This window comes from Bombus huntii, chromosome 13, assembly GCF_024542735.1.
Source record: "Bombus huntii isolate Logan2020A chromosome 13, iyBomHunt1.1, whole genome shotgun sequence".
In the NCBI taxonomy this organism is placed as follows: Eukaryota; Metazoa; Arthropoda; class Insecta; order Hymenoptera; family Apidae; genus Bombus; species Bombus huntii.
Window position 1 is genome coordinate 11,692,840 of NC_066250.1, and position 24,872 is coordinate 11,717,711.

Below are 24,872 nucleotides of genomic sequence, written 5' to 3' on the forward strand. Positions count from 1 at the left end.
GGAAGGACCCGCACACACCTCGATTTTATGAAACCTTGGGTCCTAAACGCCGAAAGTGACGCATCTGATGACAGCGAGATAGAAGGCAACATCTGAGGGCAGATGTTATTGCAGGATGGCCGAGTGTAGTATCGGGAAGAAGGGCCCAAGAAACGTCGAGCTAACTACAGACAATGTCGTGAGAGCCGAGGCGCTGTCGGCTCCATCGATGCATTACCGGGTCCTTCAGGTAAATAGGTAAATAGTCGAAAGGACCTACGTGACCCTGGCTACGAGCGTCTGTAGAACACGTGTGCGGTGGGCCCAGCAATAGACAATAGAATGCGGCAACGGCCAGAGCGTTAGTCGAAAAGCAGCGTGCGAGTCGAAAAGCAGCGTGCGAGTCGAAAAGCAGCGTGCGAGTCGAAAAGCAGCGTGCGAGTCGAAAAGCAGCGTGCGAGTCGAAAAGCAGCGTGCGAGTCGAGGAGCAGAGTGCGAGCTGAGCGGAGACAGAGGTTGCGAGTGGCGTTGCCGAGAGAGCGTGGATTGCGCTGTTTTCTGTGCGTTTGGCGTGAATAGTTCAGGTTGAACAACAATCGTCTTTTTCTGTCTGATTAACATCTCTATTGTCCACTCTTTTTAAACACATTATATCACGATATTACATATATATATATATATATATGTCGGGTTAAGATTGGAATTTTGGGCGCGTAACAACTCTTCGCGTGGATTAGCCATCGTTTCACAAAGCCGAGATTATATTTACACGTATATACAAGATTATCACAAAGTTTAACGAATAATAAGTCTAATGGATAATAAGTTTAACGAATAGTAAGTTTAATGAATAATATGATTTACGAATAATAAGTTTAATGAACACTATTAACAATGTTTTTGGGTTCAAACGAATCCACGGCCAACGAGATAACTCTTTACTAAGCGTAAACTAATCTTAGGCGCTAAATACGATTGTAGAAAATGCTCGATGTGTCACTCTCCAAGGCAATCGCACGAATGCCAGCCTCGTGGAGATTTTTCTCGCTGTACGATTGCATTTTGTTTTCTATATTCGTTTGGAGGCATCGAGAAGGTTCCAAACGCCGTTGCTAGGCAGTTTCTGCCTGGAGTTTGATTATTAATACAATGTATGTCCCATTGTATCGGCACCTCCGAGGCAACCTCACACGTGGCTAGGCCCGCTCCCGAGGCCGCATGCCGCCACAATCACATTTCTCGGAAAACCCATACAACCAGTCCAGACCTCCGTTAGGCAAAACGTCTATCCCGCGACCAATTGTCACCTCGAACCCAATCTCGCTATCACAAATCTTGAACAAATTCGAAGATGGTATCCCACTGGGGGTAGCCATCCACATGTTATATTACTATATCACTAAGCTATAATATTTTACCAAATGTCCTACTGGACAAATTGTAAAATGTAAATAAATTAATTAAAAAGAAAAAAAACCTTGAATAATTACAGCTATGATAAAATCTAAGCTAGAGTACTAGAGGATGTTCCTAAAATTTCCAAAGAAAGGCTTCGGCTTTCCTTTCATCTCCGACACGGCCATCCTGACTATCACACGTCCTCGGGTGTTCCTTAGACAACAAAACAAAAGGAAACAAGATTAGCTTGCATCCCATTACCAGTTGCATCCTGTGGGCTATCAGTCGGGTCGTAATGACATGATGGACCATTCTCTATTTCGCACCCAAATGAGTCTCATCCTTCGAATCGCACATTCACTCAAAGTTCGTTCCATAACCAGCTTCGTAACATTGTCGCTGTCGATACTAGATTTGCTCCAGCTTCGTGACATTGTCGCTGTCGGTACTAGACCAGCTCCAGCTTCGTGACATTGTCATTTCCAGTGCTTGACCACACTGAACTCCACACCATGGCCCCACTCGGGCTCATATAATCCTACGATCCTCTGAGATCGGGGTACTCACATCGCCATAGCCACTGTTCTCGTCATCACCATCGACATCCAACTCAACAGGAATGCAACTATCCGGCATTTTTCTTAACCTATCATGACTGTACTTGTATAACCTCTTCCCATCCAGTGTTTTCAAGGTATATCGGTCTCCTTTCAGAACCTCCGATACCACAAATGGACCCCTGAATTTTAGATCCAGCTTTGTCCGGTTCCTTTCTTCATTTTGGCGTAGTACCAAATCACCGAGATTAAACTTAACCACTTTAGCTTTCGTTTTATCGAATCTCTCTTTGTCATACCTAGCATTAGTTTCCATTTCTTTTATTGCCTGTTGCCTTACACTGGAGATGTCTATTTCTTTTTCCTCGATGTTATCAGGTAATAATAAGTCATATGGTCTTGTTGCTCTACCGATCAATAACTCTAAAGGGCTCGATTTGGTCGCACGGTTGGTACAGTTCAAAGCCAATTGTATCTCTCCGATCGCGTCTTGCCATGAACGCCCGGTCGTTTCTACCGTGGTAAACATATTTTTTAGTACGCCCATAACACGTTCTACCTGTCCATTGGCCCTACTTGCACCGGTCGCAATTAAATGAATTTTAATTTGTTTGCTTTTACAGAACTCTTGAAATTCCCGGCCCGTAAAGCATCTTCCCTGATCCGCTATTACCCAACAGGGACTACCGAACAAAAATACAGCGGACTTTAGTGCTTTGATAACACTAAGCGAATCCAACTTGCAAGTATGATGTAGGTATACGAATTTCGTGAAGGCATCGACCAAGACGATAACATACTCTTTCGAGTCATTTTTGCCACTTAGCTTGCCCGTGATGTCCATGTGCACTGTATGCCACGGTATGCCGGTCTTAGGTATAGGATGTAGTTCAGCTTGTATTTTACCTGAACTAGCCTTCGAAACTCGACAAGCATGGCAGTTCTCGACGAATTTACGAACATACTTCGCCATTCCCTCGAACCAGTAATACTCGCAAAGTTTCTCGAGAGTTTTATCCCAGCCTAAGTGCATAATTGACTGATTCACATGGTTAATGACGGACCATCTAAAGCCTCTCGGAACGATAGGTAAGCAGAGGGTTCTGCCTTTTCGTTGTACCTTACGGTAAAGGGTACCGGATCGTAACTCATAGGTGTTCGCGATATCGTCCGCAAGCTCATCGTTCTGTATTTTATTAACGATTTCTACAATTTGTGGATCGCGACGTTGTTCCGCTAATAGCCAGTCTTCGGAGATCTCGGCTAGATTAATCTCTTTCTCTGCGATTTTGTTAATCATACGGTGGTTCGAGTCTATGGGGTTACGCGAAAAGAAATCTACGTGGGCCATTCGTTTACCCTCTCGATATATGATGTCGAAATCAAATGTTTGCAAATAAGCCCACCACCTATAAACCCGGTCGTTTAAATTTACTTTGTTGCTGGAGGCTTTCAAAGAATTACAATCGGTAACAACTAGAAATTTCCGCCCATGTAAATAGTGTCGGAAATGCTTGACGGTGCTTACTACCGCTAATGTCTCCAGTTCGTACGAATGATATCTAGATTCCGTGGGGCTGGTCCTTTTACTATAGTATTCAATGACTCTGTTTTCCCCTCGACCTTATGCATTAAAATAGCTCCCCCCCCCCTCGAACTAGCGTCGGTATGCAGTTCTATGGGAAGATTGGGATCGAATATCATTAACACCGGCGCGTCGGTCAGGACGGAAATCACCTTTTGTCTTATCTTTTCGTGCCTATCCGTCCAAGTTATGTGTTTGCTACTAGAAGTGAGTGCATACAAGGGTTTCATTACTTGTGAAAATTTAGGAATAAATTTTTGGAAGTAAGAGGCCAAACCTATGAACTGCCTAAGCTGTGTGACGGTCGACGGTGCAGGTAAAGAATTCAAAGCTTGTATTTTTCCCGGATTTGGACGAACTTCTCCGTTACGAATTACATATCCCAAATAAAGTACCGACGTCTTCAGAAAGGAATATTTAGCGAAATTAAAAGAAAATCCGGCGTTTACGAGGGTGTTTAGTACAACGTGCAACCTTTCTAGAGCTTGGTCTATCGAGTCGGCAATTATTAGAACGTCGTCCAAACAAACAACGACATACGAATAAGCGAGGTCGCCTAAGGCTTTGAAAATGGCTCTCTGGAAAACGGCTGGTGCATTTTTCAATCCAAACGGCATCGTTACGTATTCGTATCGACAGTCGGGGGTAACGAACGCTGTATATTCCGTCGAATTAGGATGAATGGGAATCTGGTGAAATCCACTGGCCATGTCCAGGCTAATGAAATATCTCGCACTCTGCAATCTCGCGATTTGATCAGCAGTAAGGGGTAAGGGATACCGATCCGCGACAGTATTTTTATTTAGCGCTCGAAAGTCTACACACAATCTGTCTGAGCCATCCTTCTTCTTCACGAGTAGTATCATGGGGCTCGCGAACGGCGAATTACTAGGCCTTACAATTTTTGCTCTAATTAATTCGTCTATTCTCTCGCGTACTATTCTTCGCTCTGCCTCGCTAAGCCTGTAAGGGCTTCTTTGCGTTGGGATCAATTAACCGTATTTCTCACTGGCCCGTACTGACACGAGTACGCGGGAGACCCGTAATGAATGATTCTTTAAATTTTTCGAGAACGGAGATTAATCGATCTTTATCGTTACCGATCACATCAGTGTCGACCTCGTTAATGTCGACCGCATCTTCCGCGACTTTACCACAGGCGTTAATGATCTTTGTTTTACAAATAACAAGGCTATCTTGCGTGATATTTACGTCGAATCCTTGGCTTAAAATCTCGCGACCAATCATGATATCGTATTTTAAGTAATCATCAACAAGGACATGAAAAACTATCTCCAATGTAAGACCATTAATACAAACAGTGGATAAAATCTGCAGTGTACTCTTAATACAAGTATTCCCGATTCCCCGCATCGCTACTATATCGGTTATTCTTTTACCCGAAAATTTCGAGGCTGAGAACTCTTTAATTAACGAACACTCGGCCCCAGAATCAAAGTAAAATGGATACGACTCACCCAGATGGCTTAATCTACAAGCCGGAGCCTCCACCACACCGGAATCGATCCGGCGTTCGTCAATGGAATCGTGGCTTCTTTTCCGCAATGATGGACAATCAGACGCGATATGTCCTTCCTCATGGCACCTGAAGCAAGTCACCTTCGACGATGCTGCTGGTCGTTTTTCCTTCGGATTTTGTATATCCTGCTCCTTCCTAGTTTGGATTTTTGAGTGACACTCTGTTCTCCTATGTCCGTAAGCGCCACAGCGGTAGCACTTAATCCGAAAAACTGACGGCCTGCTTCGTTTGGCTTCCGGTTCCGCCGGTGGATTATTTGACGAAGGTACCGGTCTCTTCCTCGCGTAAGAGAGAGCTCTCATTTCCTTATAGAATTGATCCTGAGTCTGGATATCATTCGTAAGTGCTATTCGTTCGACACGCTGGTCATGCGAAATCAATCGTAGGAAGACGACGGCGTTGATTAATTCAGCGTGGATTGGATCTCCCCATTTCGCCGACAGAAGAGAGCGAAGACGATTACCAAACGTTCCCGTGGTTTCGTCCTTCAGTGGTTGTTCGTTGAATATCCTCATTAGCAATGAGGTTGCCGTCTCCGTGCCACCATAACGCGCAAGAAAATATCCCGTAAACCTTGTCCAAGTAAGACCACTGACCGGAACTTGCGTAAACCACTGTACTGCCGTACCCTCTAGAGCACGAGTTATAGCGAGATATAACGCGTCGTCTTGTAGAGGCCTTTTTTCCATAATTACACTAACGGTCGCGCACCACGCAGCCGGGTCGGCGCCCACGGCTTCGGAGTTAAAACGTGGTAACACTAGACTCACGGGTTCCGCACTCGGTACTTGCTCCCTCGGCTTTTGCGCTAGCGTTTGAATTAACTCGCGCATAAGGGCCATCTGCTCTTGTATCACTTTAAGCGATTCTGATCCCACTTCTGATGTCGGGTTAAGATCGGAATTTTGGGCGCGTGACAACTCTTCGCGTGGACTAGCCATCGTTTCACAAAGCCGAGATTATATGTACACGTATATACAAGACTATCACTAAGCTTAACAAATAATTAAGTCTATTGAATGATAAATTTGATGAACAATGAAGTCAATGAATAATATGATTTACGAATAATGAATTTATGTACACTATTAACAATGTTTTTGGTTGGGTTCAAACGAATCCACGGCCAACGAGATAACTCTTTACTAAGCGTAAAAAAATGATCTTAGGCGCAAAATACGATTGACGAGAAACGTTCGATGTGTCACTCTCCAAGGCAATCGCAAGAATGCCAGCTTCGTCTGCAATTCGATACGCACTCGTTAGAAGCATCGAGAAGTTCTGAACGCCGTTGCTAGGCAGTTTCTGCCTGGAGTTTGGTTATTGATACAATGTATGTCCCATTGTCTCGGCACCTCCGAGGTAACCTCACACGTGGCTAGGCCCGCTCAAGAGGCCGCATGCCGCCACAATCGCACTTCTCGGAAAACCCATACAACCACTCCAGACCTCCGTTAGGCAAAACGCTTATCTCGTGACCGTGGCTACGTTCGGCGACCAATTGTCACCTCGAACCTAATCTCGCTATCACAAATTTTAAACAATTACAGCTATGATAAAATCTAGACTAAAGTACTAAAGGATGTTCCCAAAATTTCCAAGGAAAGGCTTCGGCTTTCCTTTCATCTCCGACAGGTATATTGTGCATGTATAATGTTTGTAAAGATAAGAAGGAGGTTAAGCAACTTAGATTGCTAGATAGATTAGCCGACTTTGCGAAAATTTGCTGCTAATTTTCCCTTAAAAGTGTTCCAAAAAAGTGAAAAATTGAAATTTCGAAAAACGCTCCCAGCGTTACCTGTGGAAAACTGTTACCTAACGAATGAACTTCGATTTTTTGATTTCAGATGATCTAGCACCAAGTTATCAGAGGCACCGCAATTTTCCGAGACACGTCCGAATAATTACTGCCATTGCCGTATTTTCTAATATTTCTCCGTGAAAATTTTATACAATATTCGTCGAATGTCATACTTTAATGTACTATTGGTTTTAATAAAGAGATTTTAACTGTGTCGTCACAAATAATTCACAAAAGCATGCCTTATTTTTGTACGAATTAACCTTACCCCCCCCCCCCCCCCCCCCCTCTCTTAAAGGTTACATAATCTACTTATGGCGTGATGTTCAACTTTGCAACATCGAGAATGAAGTCACGCAAATCCTCTATCATGAGGCAATCGAATTTATATTAAATTAAAATTAAACACAACAGTAAAATTTTGTTATTGAGTGATACCTTAGAAAATTATAATATTTAAGATTTTACTCTTTCACTTCATGGATATGCATAGATGGATAGATGACATACTCGTGAGTTCTTGTGAACGAATTATCATATGAAAAAATATGATACAGGCTGCCAAAAAATTATTTGTCATGTTTTGGGAGATGATTTTGTACCTTTGGATCGATGGTGATCTACCGAAAATGTAGCTGCAAAATTGACCTTTACCTTGCACGTCAAGATTACATTTTTTATTGCGTTCTATTCTACCTATTATAAGAATCAAAAGTTTCAAAGGAGCCATGGGTCACAATTTAACGTTCTCTTAGAAAAATATTTTAACATTCTAATAATTTTCGAACTCGTTCCACTTATAATGTGCTTAGATTTTGCAGTCAGATGTTTGAAAATAGCACTATCATAACCGACATCTTCCTTCCTTTCGTTTTCGCTATTTAAGCAGTCCCGAACTCGCATTACTACAATACGTCCTAGTCAAGTTTCTCGCCAAGATTACATATTGATTTTAGACGATAAAAATCATATTCAACCCGATGTTTTAATTGCTATACAGATGTAATGTATCCATCCGACCTACGAATAATTTTATGTCCAAAGGAAGAAATCCGCTGATGTCGAAACTACTGAACGCGGAGGCCACAAATAAGGAGCAGATTTGCAGTCGATCAACTACTGTAAGCTGGAGCACCATCATCGACCGGCCTACCAATTTCTCCATCATCTAAAGTCAACGCGCAATCTTGAGGAGAAACATAGCCGGAATGTAGAAATGCGAGATCGGAGTTGCTTAAATAACGAAGAAGAAAGACTGAAAGAAAGAAAGGGGATTTTATAATGTGAATCGAGGGTAACTACATGCGACAATAGACGCTATTTTTCATGCATCTAACTGCAAAATGTAAGCGCATTACAAATAAAGTGAATTCGAACACTAATAGAATTTCAATACTCTTTTTCCAGAAGAGCGATTGATTTGTGACCCATGGGTCCTTTGAGATTTTTGTTTCTTGTGATGAGTTCTATGAGATGTGATAAAAAATATTGACATTGAAAATTATGCTCAAGATCAATCTTGCGATTCACTTTTTAAACAGATTTCTACCAACCCGAAGAAAGTACAGAATCACTTCTAAAAGCCAACAAATAATTTATTGACACCCTGTACATGCTATTTGATCAGATCTTGTGTAAAATTATTAATATTAGATAGGAGATTACTGGAACTGTTCTGTAAGCAGCATACAGGAGCTGATATCTTATACAAAAATAGATCAAAAGCGTTGAATAAAATCTTTGATCCAGACTTTCGTAAAACTTGATTTGAAAATTGGACAGGCATTGAAATTTAAACGAACAGTTTTATTACAAATACTTTATATAATCTGCAACTCAAAAACTTGATAACTTTACAGACATAACTTTTTTTCATTTTCATCTACCTGTATTTTGCAGCTGTCACCTAAATTGCTAATATATCTGAAAATTACAAGAAAAGAACATGTTTCGTATGCGTATTACGTGCGTGTGTCCGATATCGACGACAGTGCGCTGTAACTTGTCATCCGTCGAATTAATAACCCTGGATGACTGATTCACGAGAGAGAGAGCAGTGATTGAATGCGCGATGAACAATCAAGCGTTGTACGTCTCAGACCGATGAGAAGGTTTCAAATTATCTCTGATTACCGAGACGAGATTTACGAATGCTTATCTACGAATGATTGTACGATAAGATGCTGCGATGCGATATACGACTGAACGTTACGAATGGTTAACGATACTCTTCCGTGAACGCGTATCGATGACTCGTACGAGACCGTTCACTGATCGTTCACTGATGAAAGCGATGCTTCGCTTTACAAATGCTTGGAGATAATGTTTATAATTGAAGAACTCGACAGAAGTGTCAACTGATCGTTTCGGTTGATAGGACAATTATATCTCCACGAATGATCGGAGACGTTGACGAGTCAAGGAATACAGATGAATCTGCTCCTTCCAAATACCGAAAGATCGTAATGTTTCTTCGCTTCGCATCCGATGGAGGAGATGTTAACGATTCGAAGGCACGGACGAGGCGGAGTTAGTCGTTTTGAATGATTCATGCGAGACTAATTCTCTGATTGATGTTCACGGTTAAGCGATTCGTACCAGACTGTCCGACGCCACATGGGATTCGATCAAGCGTCCAACAAGGCCCGAAAAGGAGTTCCAGAAATATCGCTTTTCTGCTGATCGCTGATTGCTTTTTACCGAATACAAAAAAAAATGGCCAATCTGCATACTTGCTCGCAAAGTGCTGGTCACTGCACTTTTGTACGCTAGAAACGCTGAAGATCTTAGGCGGGATGAGCGTTAGCGGTACCCGAAAGAACGTAAGGCTTCGATGTTATTCGTCCGAGTGACGCTCTATCGAACCATTACAATCTACTAAGTAGCCATTATTTATAAATAGCAATAGCCGTTTCTCGGCAATTGAAACTACGATGGATATACAAAATTTTTGTTCCTTTGAACGGATAAACATGATAAGTCATATTTTCTATATTTTATAAGCAGTTTTAGAATTCACTATGTCGACAATTATCCCATATTACCGAAAATGTCTTAATATTTGATTTTGACACTAAACATGTGTTCTTTTATCTACTTTTAGAAATATTGCCAGGCATAATATTACGATATCGAAAATGCTAAAATATTTCTTCTTTTAAAAATTGTGATCTTAATTTCCATGAAATTCCATCAACTCACCAGTTATTTTTAAGAGTTACGTCGTTATATGTAACAAGTTACTTTTATTTTCAATCATATCATATTAATGCTGTTTAATCATAAAGCGACATTAAAATTAGGAAATCAACAAAAATGTAGCTATTATGTTTTTCTTCTATTATCGTCATTTATGATGCCTTAGGAAGGAATTAGACACTTTGTTTCATAATAGCAGTCTTTTCTTTAATTTTATAAATAAATTCGTTCATTCTACATTTTGTTCCTTGTCTTTCCAATATTTATGAGGCCATTAAAATCATAATCTCTATATGACATAAACCATATAATGGCTGTATGTACAATATATGAACATGCTCAACGTTACTGTATGAGATAGCATAGTAAGACCGGTTTGCTTTGTGCTGTACTGTAATTCCACTAAATTCTCATCTCTCGAAGCTTGCGAAATGTTGATTGTGTGAAGCACGAGTAGTTGCCTTTGTTCGCAGAAAACAATGCAACAATTTGTTACTGTTGTAAAGAATTTTTCAAAGTGTCTTACATTCAATTGCGAATAGGTATTGTACTATAAACTTTGGAAATCTGTGGATCAGCAATATCCATTTTATTCTTCTGCCTAACATTTTTATAAACACTCAAACAATTTCAAGTATAAATTCCTATGACGAAATTATTCGATGCTTTGGCGCTGAATTTTTTATTGACAATAAACTTGGTAAAAAACGAGTTTATTATTGACTCATATAGAAGGAAAAGAAAAGGAACACGTAATAATAATAATAATAAATAATAGAACACGTAAATGAAACTATAAACGCATGAAGCGTTATGCTATAGCTACATTGGCACATATCTGATACTCTCACAAATCTCAATAACACTATACAGGGTGGTTAGTAACTGGTGGTACAAGCGAAAAGGGGGTGATTCTACGCGAAGAAAGAAGTCGAAAATATAGAATAAAAATTCCTTTTTTTTTAAATTTTTTAAAAATTTTTTTTTTTTAATTTTTTCATCGAGACAACAATCTGCAGTGAGATCCGCTATAACGTACCGCACGCGTACCGAGCGAAAATTCAAAGTCGATTTTCTCGAAAACAAAGCCTCAAACGAAAAATTTTTATTCTATATTTTCGACTTCTTTTTGCGCGTAGAATCACCCCCTTTTCGCTTGTACCACCAGTTACCAACCACTGTATATCAAATTATAATACTCATGTTTAAAAAGATATAATCAAGAATCGGGAGAAAGAAAATGGGACATGGCGCCAGAAAAGTTATAGCAATTCAGTAGCCTTTTCCATAGTTATCTTGACACTTATTATTAGTTTTATAACGATTTTTTTTTACGATAACAGTTTTTCAACCACTTGCGGTGGCGTAACGAAAAAAGTATTTGAGCCAAAATTTTCGGCTATCGAGTGCACAATAAATGATGATAATAAAAATATCGAAAACAGCTTATTTTCGTAGGAAGACCAACGTGATAAATGAGACATATTTCTTCTCATTACAACAACTTAATTGTATAATTATATAATAATTTCAGACAATTTATAAACGTAATAATTATTATTATTAGACACTTTTAATGATTCCCGTGAGACAAGATGATTTACTTCAATTTCGTGATTAAGGTTTCTCTTTTTTCCATTGAAATTCATTGGTTTTGGTAATTGGTCTTTAAATACATCTCCATTAATAAAATTTAATCCTTTACATTCAGTAGAACAATTATTTTTATATTTTGGAATTTTTTACATCCTTAGATACTAATCCTTAGATACAAATACAAACACAAAATCGTAAAGATGGGTCTAGGAGAACTTTATTAAAATTTATATTGAGAAGTATAATCATATATAAGTTAATATTCATTTCACAAATGTGTATTTCGGACTTCTCTTGCACAGTACATTCAAAAACATTCAAATCAAACATCTTAGCTTTCCTATTCGAAGAATGTTCAAGCAGACTTACAAAAAAAATGAAAGAGAAATAGCGAAAGAATAAAAGTAAAAGTTCGAAAAATTCGTGAAAAATTTAGTTGCGGAAAGATATGATAAATAATTAGGGCAAATAAATTAGATTGCTTCTAAATGTCTACAAAGCATGTAGAGTATTATGATTTTTGAGAGATAAAACGGAACTTCAAATATTTCAACATATTTTGAAAAATGAATAGAAATGATAGAGATACAGTATTTCAATTAATTGTAAGAAAAATTGAATAGTTCGCTAGTTTCGAAAATAATATTTCTATATCAAAACGCTGCGATGATGGCAATAAAAATTATTTTTCTAAACTTCTACGTGAATTAGAGGAAACAATTCTCCTCAACAAAAATCTCTGTGGTTTACAACATCATTAATGATTGATTACATCGCGTACCAAATCTATTGATTCAACGATGGTTTTAGATAGGGGAACTGGAACTTACGATTCTGCGTACTATTAGAAACAATTGACACGATACATTTGAAAGAATCTCAGGTAGCAAATCGTAAGAGAATAAACGAAGTGAACATTTGAGTGGCTTTGCTGGACTCTACCGAGCGTCCAACAACACCGAAAAACGGAAGTCGATTCTCCGGAAGTGCTCGCGTTCGTGACACGCTCCGTTATTGAGCACACGATAGACAGATGGGTAGAAACGACGAATAGAAAATAAAGAGCATGATTACAATTATTGAAAAGAAATCGTTCTGAATGCTAATGTGTTGATTAAAAACTAGCTTCTTGTCTTCGAAAGCGTATGTCATAAAATTACGTAGGAAAATCCTTACGTTTTCGTTTCTTCCAAAGGAACAGTAAATGAAACGAAAGATTAGATTTCGGTATATTTCATATGAATTCCATCAAAAGTCGGATAATTATGCGGAAAGGGGGTTAGGTTGCCTTGAGATGTGTTGTACAGGGGAAGGTTTTCAGTGACATCTTTTCGTAACTTTTGAACCACGGACATCCCACGCCTCGGACAAAGTGCATGTTACTCAAGACCCTTCCCTCTACATGTTCAAAATTTAAAAAAATTGGAATTGAGGCCCTCTATTCTGCACAGTTACCAAACAGCGTAAAACAATTTTAAAGTATCATAAATATACAATTTAATGAATTCAATTTACATGATAAATATTTTGTAACACAGTAAAATTAATAGAATTGAATATTTATGTATATATACAATACAATTTTCGTCTATCAAAAAGGTATAATTTGATAAATACTGCTCTACACTGTCCAGGGTGGAAGAAAATTATATATCGCAGCTATCATGGCGTGAATCTACACCACTGGATCGGTGAGGATTTGTCTAAAAAAGGTACCGCAAAATTGATCTCAGCTCTGAAATTCAAGGTAAAATTTTTTTGCTTGCGTCGTATTCTACTCGCCACGAAGGTCAACTATCTCAAAGGAACCGTGGGTCGGAACTCAACCGTTCTCTTGACAAATGATGTTAAATCTTCAATAGTTCTTGCGGCTATTTTATTTACAATGTGCTTTCTTTCATAGTCAGATGCAAGGTAAATAGCCGCGTCGTTTCTCTGATAACTTATTGCAGCTCGTAAATAATACCTCAGTAGTCATATGCTGTTCTGTTGCTGATAACCACGCTATCAACCGCCTAGTGTTATAATACGAATTGTATACAAATGACGTGACGCTAATAGCTAACAGCTTTCTTCTCGGTTTACTGTCACACGCGGTAGTGAAATTTTTGTTCCTCGTCGATACGCGAGCAGCTGACAACATGGTGAAATATAAGAACATTCGTCACATGCTTCGTGCTATGAAACAGCAGGAAATTATACATTATTTCGAGTAATCTATAGAAATTCAGTAAGAAATAATGTAATTTCACTAGTCCTCCTACTCATCGAATTGTATTATGCGTGCCCATTGATGGAACAGCAAGAGCGAGAACGATAACATGTTTTCCTTTACGCTAATGGACGCGAGATCAATGTGCACCCGTCATGCAATGAAATTACGAACACAATATTAATACTTGATCAGCAAATTGTTGGTTTCGCCGCTAAAAACCGCGCCAATCTGGAATTTCTATTTAATAGCGGCCTTTCGTTGGACCATTACTCCTCATTGAATTGCCATGAATTTGCAGATCTAATGCCTACTATTTTGTTGCTTCGTCAATAACACGCTATATACATTGTATATCTTGTTCATAAATATATTTATATTGTAAACAAAATAGCTGCAAAAATTATTCAAACTTTATCATTTCTTAAGAGAACGGTTGAATTCCGACCCACGGTTCTGTCACGTAAAAAATGACAGGAAAATAATAATAAAAAAATGTTGGGTTCTTGAACCAGAGTTCGAGATATCTTTATTCTATAATAAGAGTACAAGTTTACGACTAGACCGTTACCGAAAGATCGAAGCCTCGATCAAGACCCAAGCCCTTCTAGATGTTTGTTTATCTTATGCCTACGTGCCGAATTTATATTCCTTTGTTTTGGGAGTCGGTGTCGTGTGCAAGGTGGTTCAGGTTTCCTGAGTCGGTTGTAGATATTTGTTGACGTTACACAAGCATAGTCGAGAAGCGAGAAAGTCAGTGGTAATCGAGGATTGTACGAAACCATTTGAAAGCGAAGATTGTTGATTGTTAAATAAATTATATTTTTTAATAACACCGAGTGTTTCTTGGGCATCTTACACCAAACACTACCTCAAACTAGTTTGCCACGTGTTTGCGCCAGTCAGAGGTAAAGCAGACCGTTTCATTCGAAAGATGGGAATCATAAATTCCAATTTAAACCTAAATTATGATCTCGTACACGACGATGTAGGTAGCTGCCTGTAAAATGTCAATTTGTTTATGGTCTCTCGAAAAGTCGTAGCTAAATGACGTCCAGCAGATCAAGATAGATTTCTTAATACTAATTATGGATACAAGGTCTGTCTGGAAAGCAATAAGGATTATTTTATAAAATTGTAGCAGCACATGAGTCATAGGACAAGGCGAATCGGGAGTGACTCATGTTGTTTTGCCTCGGGTCATTGGCACCGTTTTGACGTACGAAACGTAACGATAAACAAACTCCAGACAAAACAATATCGCCGCTACGTGCAACCGTCAACTGAAGTCGATTTTAAACTTTCCGGTACTCCCCCGACCAATATAAATAAACGAACATGTTCTCTAGAACAGTCAGTATCGAGCGAACGTAAGCATTACCTAATGTACGTATATCGAGCGTCATTGAGCGAGCGACGATTAACTCTGTACTTAAAATAATTTTAAATACATTTGACGATATCAAATATCAACTTATCTCGTCATTATTTAAATCAACACGTTAAATCATCCACCACAAAACAATATTTATTAAAAATATCCACAAAGCTGTTACCCCCTTCTAAGTATGTTTCTTGAGAACGCGCACAATGTTCTGTCATTCTTCGTAACAATGCTTGAAGTCTTCCCGTGTTATCATGTTCAGATTTTTCGTCGCAGCTCTTTGGGCGTTTACCACGGTGCGGAAATGATCTCTTAATTCAGATTTTAATTTTGGGGATAAAAAAGAGTCGCAAGGTGCCAGGCCGGGATTTAAAGTGGGCATTGGAGGATTGCAATGGATTTTTTAACAGGCAAATCTCTTATATTATAACTATGCACGAAGGGCTTGGTGCATTATCGCGGAATGCGCGACGAAGAACTGAAAAAAGAGACACACAAAAACACCCATAAGGATTCGGTGAAGATCAGAGCACATCTAAGAATTGTTCATCTGATCCCCTATTTAATCCAAAGGAGTGTAATTATTTCTTTCTCATTATTTCTTCCACAGACCTGGTATAAACCCATGAAAGCGGGTCGAACGTTGTTAGATTAGAGCGGCAGGTTGCGTTGCGACAGGTCGGCTACCTTTTGTTTATTTGTCGGCGAGATACTATCTGGTCTCGTGGATACTTTCGGTCTCCCGTCTCCGGCAGGATACGATAAGACTGTTTTGTGAATGTCATCAGTCTTCACCATTGTACCATTGTGTCATTGTATCATCCCTGTTCCCGTGACTTTATCTTGGTCACTTGAAAGGGTCACACGGCAGAGTCGTACATTTCGTCCTTGTATCAGCGAAATAAAAAGCTACTACAACTACAAAATTTTTTTATTTAAAATTTCTTCGTTAATAAACATTCCATTAATTGTTAAATTTTTCTTGATTAAAATGAGACGAAACACGATATTATTACATTGGAAATCAGTATTTTTTGCTTTCCAACATACATATTTACTGTTATACTTAAAAAATTGCATCTCTTTTCGCATTCAAATTTATTTCATTGCTTAAAAGATGCCCATACTACCTCTTACAAGTGGTTCTCACGAGAAACCAGCTCACCTCGAGGAAAATGTTATGGTGTAGTAAGATATACTTTAATGTCCAAAGTATTATGTTAATAATTGTTCTTAACAGCAGTAGCATTCATTTCTTGTTACCTCTTAAAAGCGTTGACTATCTTTAAAAAGTCTTCCTCAACATTTCTTATAGAAAGATACTTTTGCAGTGGAATATTCTTGAAAATTAATAAATCTCCGAAATTTGGTGTACGTGATTATCAATACCCTCAAACGTCTCTGTTGCTGTTACGACCGTTCGCGGAGAGACGTGATCGCGAGATAGCACGTCAATGAGAGTTGTAAGTTCCCGCTACGATTATGTTAATCGACGCCGCGAAATAGTCGTTCCCCTGTTTCGGTTAGGATAACAGAGGTGGTTTAATGAATGTAACACTGTATTAACAGGTTAACATAGAACAATATATTTTACAATAATATGATGAAGATGTTACAGAAATTTGACTCGACTTTGATCTCTAGATAAATTCGTTTGCTATTGGTCTGATATGTCGAAGTGTCGCGTTTGACTTGTCAGAAGGAACTGCACGCCCTTCGATTATTTTCGTCTTTTCTGGAAGGCGACCCCCACTACGTTCGGATCACGCCACATTCTTTTACACGAGGTAAAATAACGGCCACGAGTCGACGTTTCTGGAGGTCGCCCTGCTTAATGAACCATGCGATTGCCACTACAATGTTTGTTTGCCGGGCAGCCGCGACGATCCGTCTGCGACGTCGTAGGACCGCGAGCGACGGCTAGAAAATACAGCCCGTGGTAAGCCTCGTGGCGTAACAGTTGCCATATGGCATATGCCGGATATACTAATTTTGAAGTATCCTTTTAAATCAGAACAGTCAAATAATTTACACTGAAAAACGGCGAATGTCAGAACATTTCGTCATTACAGAATGACTGAGCTATGAAAAACGAAAGACAATTGCAGCAAAATATAAATAAAAGGTAAGCCAGAATCATTTATGAGTGATCCGCGGAATTTAATGAACGACCTAATATTACAAAAAAAAGAAGATTATTTCGTGCACATAAATCAACATCATAGTTAAACAATACTACGAGATCAGCGATAATTGTAGGTAAACGTTCTTTACGTACGTAGTTTCTTCACATGTGCAAACCATATATGTATAATATGTAATAGTTGATTGTTCAAACATTTCGATGATGTTTGCGAAGTCTGCGATATTTCGAATAAGTATCTTGTACCTTCCTTGTATATACAGTGTTATATTCATTTCAAATTTCACCAATATAATTACGATAATCACGTCTCGTTACAGTGTTAATGAAATTTCAAAATAGTTTGCACAGTTTATTTTATGTATAACACTGAATTGATATAATACGGAACTCTCACATTGTAGAGTAAAGTGTCCTATTGTACCAAAGTTATCAAACTTGACACAGAAACTCCCGCACACTAGGATTCAGTAATTAAAGATCCAATATCAGTTGATAAATCGCATTGAAAGTGAATGAATATGAAAAAAGTGATGGAAGTACTCATCTTTTATAGCGGATAAAGAGAAGACAGATGTATTGGTTAACTAGTCGAAACTCTAAACTTAGCATAGAAAATAAGCTAAAAATCTACAAAACGATAATAAAACCAATTTGGACGTAAGGAATACCGCTATGGGGGGCAGCAGCAATGAGCCACATAAATAAAGTAAAATCGCTACAATCGAAGATACTGAGAACAATAGTCAACGCCCCATGGAATGTCAGAAACGAGGATATACGCAAAGACTTAAAAATACCAACGGTCAAAGAAATCGGTAGGTACACAGAAAAATATAAAAGAAGAACGGCAACACATTCAAACCAGCTAGCTGCTGAAGCGAACAAAACTTATAAAAAGAAGACTAAAGAGAAAACAGCCCACTGACGTCACTAAAGAAATAAAATAGTCAAACTCGAAGATGGTATCCCGCTGGGAGTAGCCATCCATATGTTATTTAGCAATTAAGTTAGAAAAATTTACCAAATGTCCAGCTGGACAAATTATAAAGTACAAATTAAATAAAAAAAAATGTTTATATTCGTAACATAATTCGAATCGAATCGAATCGAACAGGTAAAGAAAGGACGAAGAAAATGTTTTAGTTATTTTCAGATAGTAATATTTATCACATTGAAGAGTATATATGTACTATATATTGTATTTTCGACCAATCGCGGGGAGACGCAATCGCGAAGAGAGACGTCAACGGGAGTCGTAAATTCCCGTTACGATTATAGTAATCGACACCACGAGTTGATCGAGCCTCTGATTTCCGTTAAGATAATAGGGGTGGTTGAGAGGGTATAACACTGTGATTCACAGAGCTATAAATTATATATTTTTTCCACTTAAGTTACACCGTTGCTTATAATATATATCGTCGACAATGAGTTGGCGTAAAGAGACGCGATACACTGGCACACTATTCGTTGGTGATAGAGCAAGGCTCTTAGAGTTTTGTTATAGTTGACTAACCCGTTACTGACATGTTGACTATTCTAAAGTTGTAGAATAAGTAAAGTTGACTTTTCTAGTGGTGTAGAAGAAGTAAAGTTGACTTTTCTAGCGTTGTAGAAGTAAAGTACATATATACTATAGTATACTATCGTTCAGTCGGAATGAGATATGATATGAGTCATTAAAAAGAAAGTTAATAGGTGCCTTATTGTTTAATACTGTCTCAATTACAATTAGGAACGAGGATCTGTTCAAGGTAACAAGGTAACAAAGATTTTTAGGATAAACGTTTTATTTGCAATTTCTTTTTAGTTAAATCACATAATTGAATTCTATTGAATTTATATTGTAATTATAAAAAGAAAATCTGATCCTTTTTTCGTTACTACCGCTTCTTTCATCTAGATGCTATAACCTTATAAAGTTTGAAAATATTGAAATGTGTACATATTCCGTAGCATTGGGATAAGCTTCCTTTTTTTCAAATTACAATACTTCTTTTCTATCTTCAATTTATAGTGGACTGCTGCAATGTATTATTCAACCTGCACTCATTATGCTTTAATGGGTTAAAGTTAAAAATATGTGTTGATTACATAAAAGATGAGTGATGATCAGAGTATAAAATTGTGGAAGCTGTGGCGGCACTCGCCACGGACTTCCCAATGGCTTTGCGATACAAAGCGCTACGCCGTCAAAGCGCAACGCCGACGTGCCCAATGTACCATCGATATCCCTACTCTTTTTCCGCCGAATTCTCGGAAGAACACACACGCGGAGCCGCCGTGGTACATCTAATGAACGCATGCTATGTGAGGATATCGATGGGCAACGAAGGGAAGAATCCGTTCGATCTGGAACAAAAGGACAGTCTGCCTTGAGCCGTGAAATAAATAAGTCCTCAGTGCCATTGCGTAGCAAACGCGTTGATTGAACTCTTGGTGTCAATTGTTATTTGTTAATTGTTACCAGTTATTTGTTGATCATATCTGTTAATTGTTACTTGTTGACTCTGTCTGTTAAATCGTTTCTTAATAAATTATTGTTCGTTAAACATCAAGAGTAGTTCCTTAAATGCACTATCACCTATCAAAACACCTCAAATTGGTGACCACCCGACGTGATTTAACGTGATATACAGTGAAAGAGGTGACTGTGACAGTGCTATCGACATTTCAGTCACCGATTTTAAGTGCGTTTCTCAATGGAAAATAGCAATCAGGGAACTTTATCCAGTTAGATGCCCACGAATATGACAGCATGGTTCGCCCTACTGGAGTGGCAATTTGAGGCAGCGCAGATTTCGGACGACAACACAAGATACGTGACGCTAGCCAAATGCCTCAACGATCGACAGCTACAGGACGTCGAAGACCTTATGACGAACCCCCCAGACACGGGACGCTACGAAAAACTGAAACACGCGCTTATTCCGACGTACAAACGCCTATCATCGGCATGGATTTTTTGAGTCACTACGGGTTGCTCGTGAACCCGCGAAACAAAAGACTATCGACACGAAAACCCAAATGTCATCAAAGGGGTACACTGTCACGACCGACGAAGCGTCCATAAAAACCATTATCGGCGAATCACCATATCACCAACTCTTAACAGAATTTCCGGACCTCACCCGCCCATCGTCTTTCGGAAAAGAAAGGACTCGACATGGTGTGGTACACCACATCGAAACCACACCCGGCCCACCAGTCTACAACAAACCCCGCCGCCTCGCACGTGATCGTCTTAAACAAGTTAAGGCGGAGTTCGAAGTCATGATCGAGCAAGGTGTGATGCAGCCATCGAGAAGCCCATGGGCATCACCCCTGCACATCGTTCCAAAAAAGGACGGAGGGATTCGACCGTGTGGCGACTACCGGGCATTGAACGCCCGCACCATCCCGGATAGATGTGCCTTCTGGTCAACGACGTCCACACCAAACTTTGTTTTAACTTTGTCCTTTTTTTCCTTTGCTGGTTTTGGCAGTTAACTTTTGTTCGACCGGATGGTCCCAACCAAGGTTGTTTTTTCTCGTTGTAAATATGGTTCGGCTAATTTTAATATTACAAACTCGTTCAAGGATTTTGAGCATTGAGTTTCATCTTTCCCCATATAAGGGAAACCATTCAAAATATATTTTGTTTGGACGTAAACTGCTAACCAAAACTTAATGCCAAATTTATGAGGCTTACTTGGCATATATTGCGTAAACATGCGTCGGGCTTTCGTTGGAAATAATTGTTCATCTACTGAGATATTCTCATATGGCTTATAACAAGCTTGACTATTACTTATAAATCTGTTGCATAGTTCGGATATCAGCGCAAATTTATCTGTTTGTAATCTTTCGGATCATTGGTCTTTTTTGTCAAAGCGTATGAATCTCAGAATTTTTGTAAATTTATCTCTGCGCATTATGTTTGTGAAGAAAGCGGGTGCCCATTTTTTCGACCATAGATAAGAAGCTTTCAATGATCTCGCTTCATATGCGCCCCGGGCATATAGAATTGCTAGAAAACGACGTAACTCAGCAACTTTGATTGTCCAGTCTTTTTTCAAAAGTCGATGTGCCTTGGTTTCAGTGCAATCTTTTATGTGCTCCATTATGTGTCTGTCAATTATCAATTAGAAAGCACTAGTTACACAACCCGACATAATATTTCTCTTAGCGTAGCTAGTAGGCCCTGCAATATCCTTGAATATTATACGAACGGGCGTCTTACCCCTAGATCCGCCTGCTTTCAGTTTTATACAGTGTCCCGTCAACTGCAATTTCAATTTCACCCATTACCATACGTTTTGGGATGTGCTTGGAATGCTCGTTCTCTCACCTCGGAGTCAAAACTAGAAAGAATACGCATCCTTTTTTTGTTACGACACGCTTTCAAGAAGGTTTCCTCTTCACTATCCGTGATTCTTCTATCTCTCCACTTTCAATGTATTCAGAATTTTCACTGTCAGCTATGCTTTGGCCTAATTCATACTGATCTTTTTCGGAGGTACCCTCAGAACATCTTCATTGATGTTGACAATTTTGTTCAATATCTTATTATATCTCCTGGATTTACTCATGATTGCTAGAAAAAGGAGACTGACCAACACAAAAAAATATTGAGCCCAACTTCAATTACCCTATTGTAAATACTTACAATAAGCGGAGACTGTCTACAGTAACTGAAGCTTTTGCACACTGTCTTTGAAAAACGTTCTTACACTGTCACTGCAGAAATAATACTGAACATCGTCTCTTGCTTTAGGGGTTTCTTCGGCGATAGGCATAAGCGATTTCGTTGAAGACGAAAACACTCAGGCCATACAATCCGCTTTAGTTTACATTATCAAGGCGCGATTGAGGTAACGAATTGGAAGCATCTTAGTAAAGATTTTTCTTTTATTCTTATATTATTTACCAAATGTCCAATTGAACAAATTGTAAAGTACAAATCAAACAATAAAAAAAAAGAAAATTCTTATATTTATTATTGTAGGAATGATTTTACGAACAAAGCAAACATATAAGGATTGTTTATGTAGGATGGTGTGACGTCAGGGAAGGACGTGGCTGATTGTTTATAAACATTGTCAAGATATGTTAATGTTGTCAAGGAGTGTTGTGAGCGTTACCAAGGTTTGTTAAGGGAAAAATGAGCGTGGTAAATGCTGTCAGAGTTGAATTTATCGTCGTCGAGAGAAGTTCGTCGTGTTGTTGTGACGTAGAATTAGTGAGAAACGAATACGCGAAACGCGATATTATATTCGATTTTGTGTGAGTGCTACGATATTGTATTTATCATACTGTTCTCTATTAACTAATAATATAACATTCTTATAAATTGGGGGCTCGTCCAGTTTTAAATCGTGCCAATTTAAATTTCGGGAAGTGTGATAAAAGATCATTAGCTGTTGTGAATAATATTGTGTGTACTTGAAGAAATTATTGTGAAGTCAAAGATGGCAAATTGTGAGGAGGAACAACTTTCAAGTGAGGAAAATTTAACAATGGAAGAATTGAGGAATAAGCTTGCTCAGATGAATCTACCGATATCTGGGGCAAGGTCAGTGCTGGTGGCCAGGCTAAATAGAGCATTTAGTGCAGGTCAATCAAATCTTAAAGAACAAGCGAGTAGTGAAAGGTCCGCGGAGAAGCGAGGTACATGTACTAAACCAAAAACTAAGCATGATCGAGATGTAGGTGAAAATCCCGGGAGGCCTAGGACGAAGAAATTGAGAGAACGTCTAGCTAGTATGGGGCTAGAGACAAAAGGAAGAAAAGTAGAATTACGTGAGCGTTTACAGGCGGCCTTAGAAGAAGATGCGTCGTCGGAGGAAGAAACCGACTACGAGAGTGAAACGGAAGGCGATGAAAAGGGTGAAAGTGAACGCAGGAGCGTGCGAGATGGACATCAGAATTGTGAATGCTGTAGAAAGACACGTAGGCGAACAACATTGAGTTTTCATGATGTCCAAGACGCCTTAGAAGTTTTCACGGACGAAAACAACGAAAATATCAATCAATGGTTCAGGACATTTGAAGAAACGGCAAGCATGTGGACAGAGGAACAAAAAGTAATCTATACAAAAAAGCTGATGAGAGGATCAGCTAAAATATTTGTGAATTATGAGTGCCATGCTAGAACTTGATGTGAATTAAAAAGAAGTCTAATAAAAGAATTTTCGAAAAAATTTAATACTTGGCAAATACACCATAGACTTCAAGAGACGAAAAAACGAGATGACGAAGGATGTACGGCTTACATGTATCGTATGCTTGGGATAGCTAGTCACATGAATATGAAAGAAGCAGCAAAAATGCGGTACATCGTAGAACAAATAAGAGACAAAGAAGTCAATAAGGCAATACTATACGGGGCAAAATCAATGAAAGAACTTAAGGAAAATCTAATCACCTATGAGGAACAAAAATCTCGTATAGCAGAGTCATCTGTGGGACTGGTCAGAGCTGAGGACAACAGGAAATACAGGCAATCTGGAATTGTAGTGAAATATAGAAGGTGTCATAATTGCGGCGATAAAGAACATGTAAGTGCTGAATGTCCAAACAAATCGAGAGGTCCTAAATGTTTTAAATGTAGAGAATTCGGACACATTTCAACAAACTATGCGAATATACTAAAGGTTAAGACGCGTTGTGATGGGTGGCGGAATGAAAATAAAAGAGGAATCGAGCAAATAAAGATTATGGACATGAATGTAGTGGCAAAGGTAGACACAGGAAGTGATCTTAATTTAGAATGAGTATGTATTTGCGTTTAGGAGCACCTCAACTTGAGAAAAGAATTATTAAATTCGATAGTATAGGAGCCGTGAACGTACACACCATGGGACGATTCAAAACGGATATAATGATTGACGGTTTAAAGGCAACGCTAGACTTTGACGTAGTTCCTGATAACTTCTTAGGACACGATGTACCATTAGGTATTGAGTTAACTGAACAAATGGAAATAAGAGTGAAACATAAACAAGTTAAGTTTATACAAATTAAAAAGGAACAACGTGTGAACCAGTGTGCTGTCGAAGTTAGTGAATGGAATTAAGTATTAAATATAGACGTATGTAGTGAAGAAAACGATCGAGATAAGGTCGAATTGGACCATATTGAAGAGAAACAACAGGAGAAACAACAGGAAATCGAGATTCTCCGGAAAGAACGAGATTTAGAACGTGAACGAATTACGAAAGCCGCAAATCAAGCAGATCAGACAGAACAATCGCTTATTTCAGTAGTAAAAGAATATGAGCAGTATCGCGAGAAAATGCAAAAAACCGTTACTGACGCGAAGGTTGCGTTTTCAAAATTACTCGAAGAGAAAAATGCACTAGCTTTACAATTGGAGGAAGAGAAGAGGAAGTGTGAAAATCTCCAGTTTCGTTTCAAGGAAGAATCTGATATTCAGAAAGAAAGAAGTGAGCAATTTGTGATAAATACTGTAAATGAAAATAAGATCAAAGATAT

At 38.8% G+C, this 24,872-nt stretch overlaps 2 protein-coding genes across 5 annotated transcripts in view; both read right to left on the reverse strand.

Annotated features, from left to right (window-relative positions):
* The window catches only part of LOC126872661 (uncharacterized), a 308,769-nt gene that overhangs the window by 112,884 nt on the left and 171,013 nt on the right, over positions 1-24,872 (reverse strand). The gene's annotated exons all lie outside the window — the stretch shown is intronic.
* Positions 4,525-6,000, reverse strand: LOC126872634 (uncharacterized). Its single transcript, XM_050632735.1, has one exon. The coding sequence runs from the start codon at positions 5,998-6,000 to the stop codon at positions 4,525-4,527; it is 1,476 nt and encodes a 491-aa protein (XP_050488692.1).

Excerpts from the sequence above, each read along its gene's own strand:
- LOC126872634 (XM_050632735.1), bottom strand. The coding sequence starts at position 6,000 with ATGGCTAGTCCACGCGAAGAGTTGTCACGCGCCCAAAATTCCGATCTT.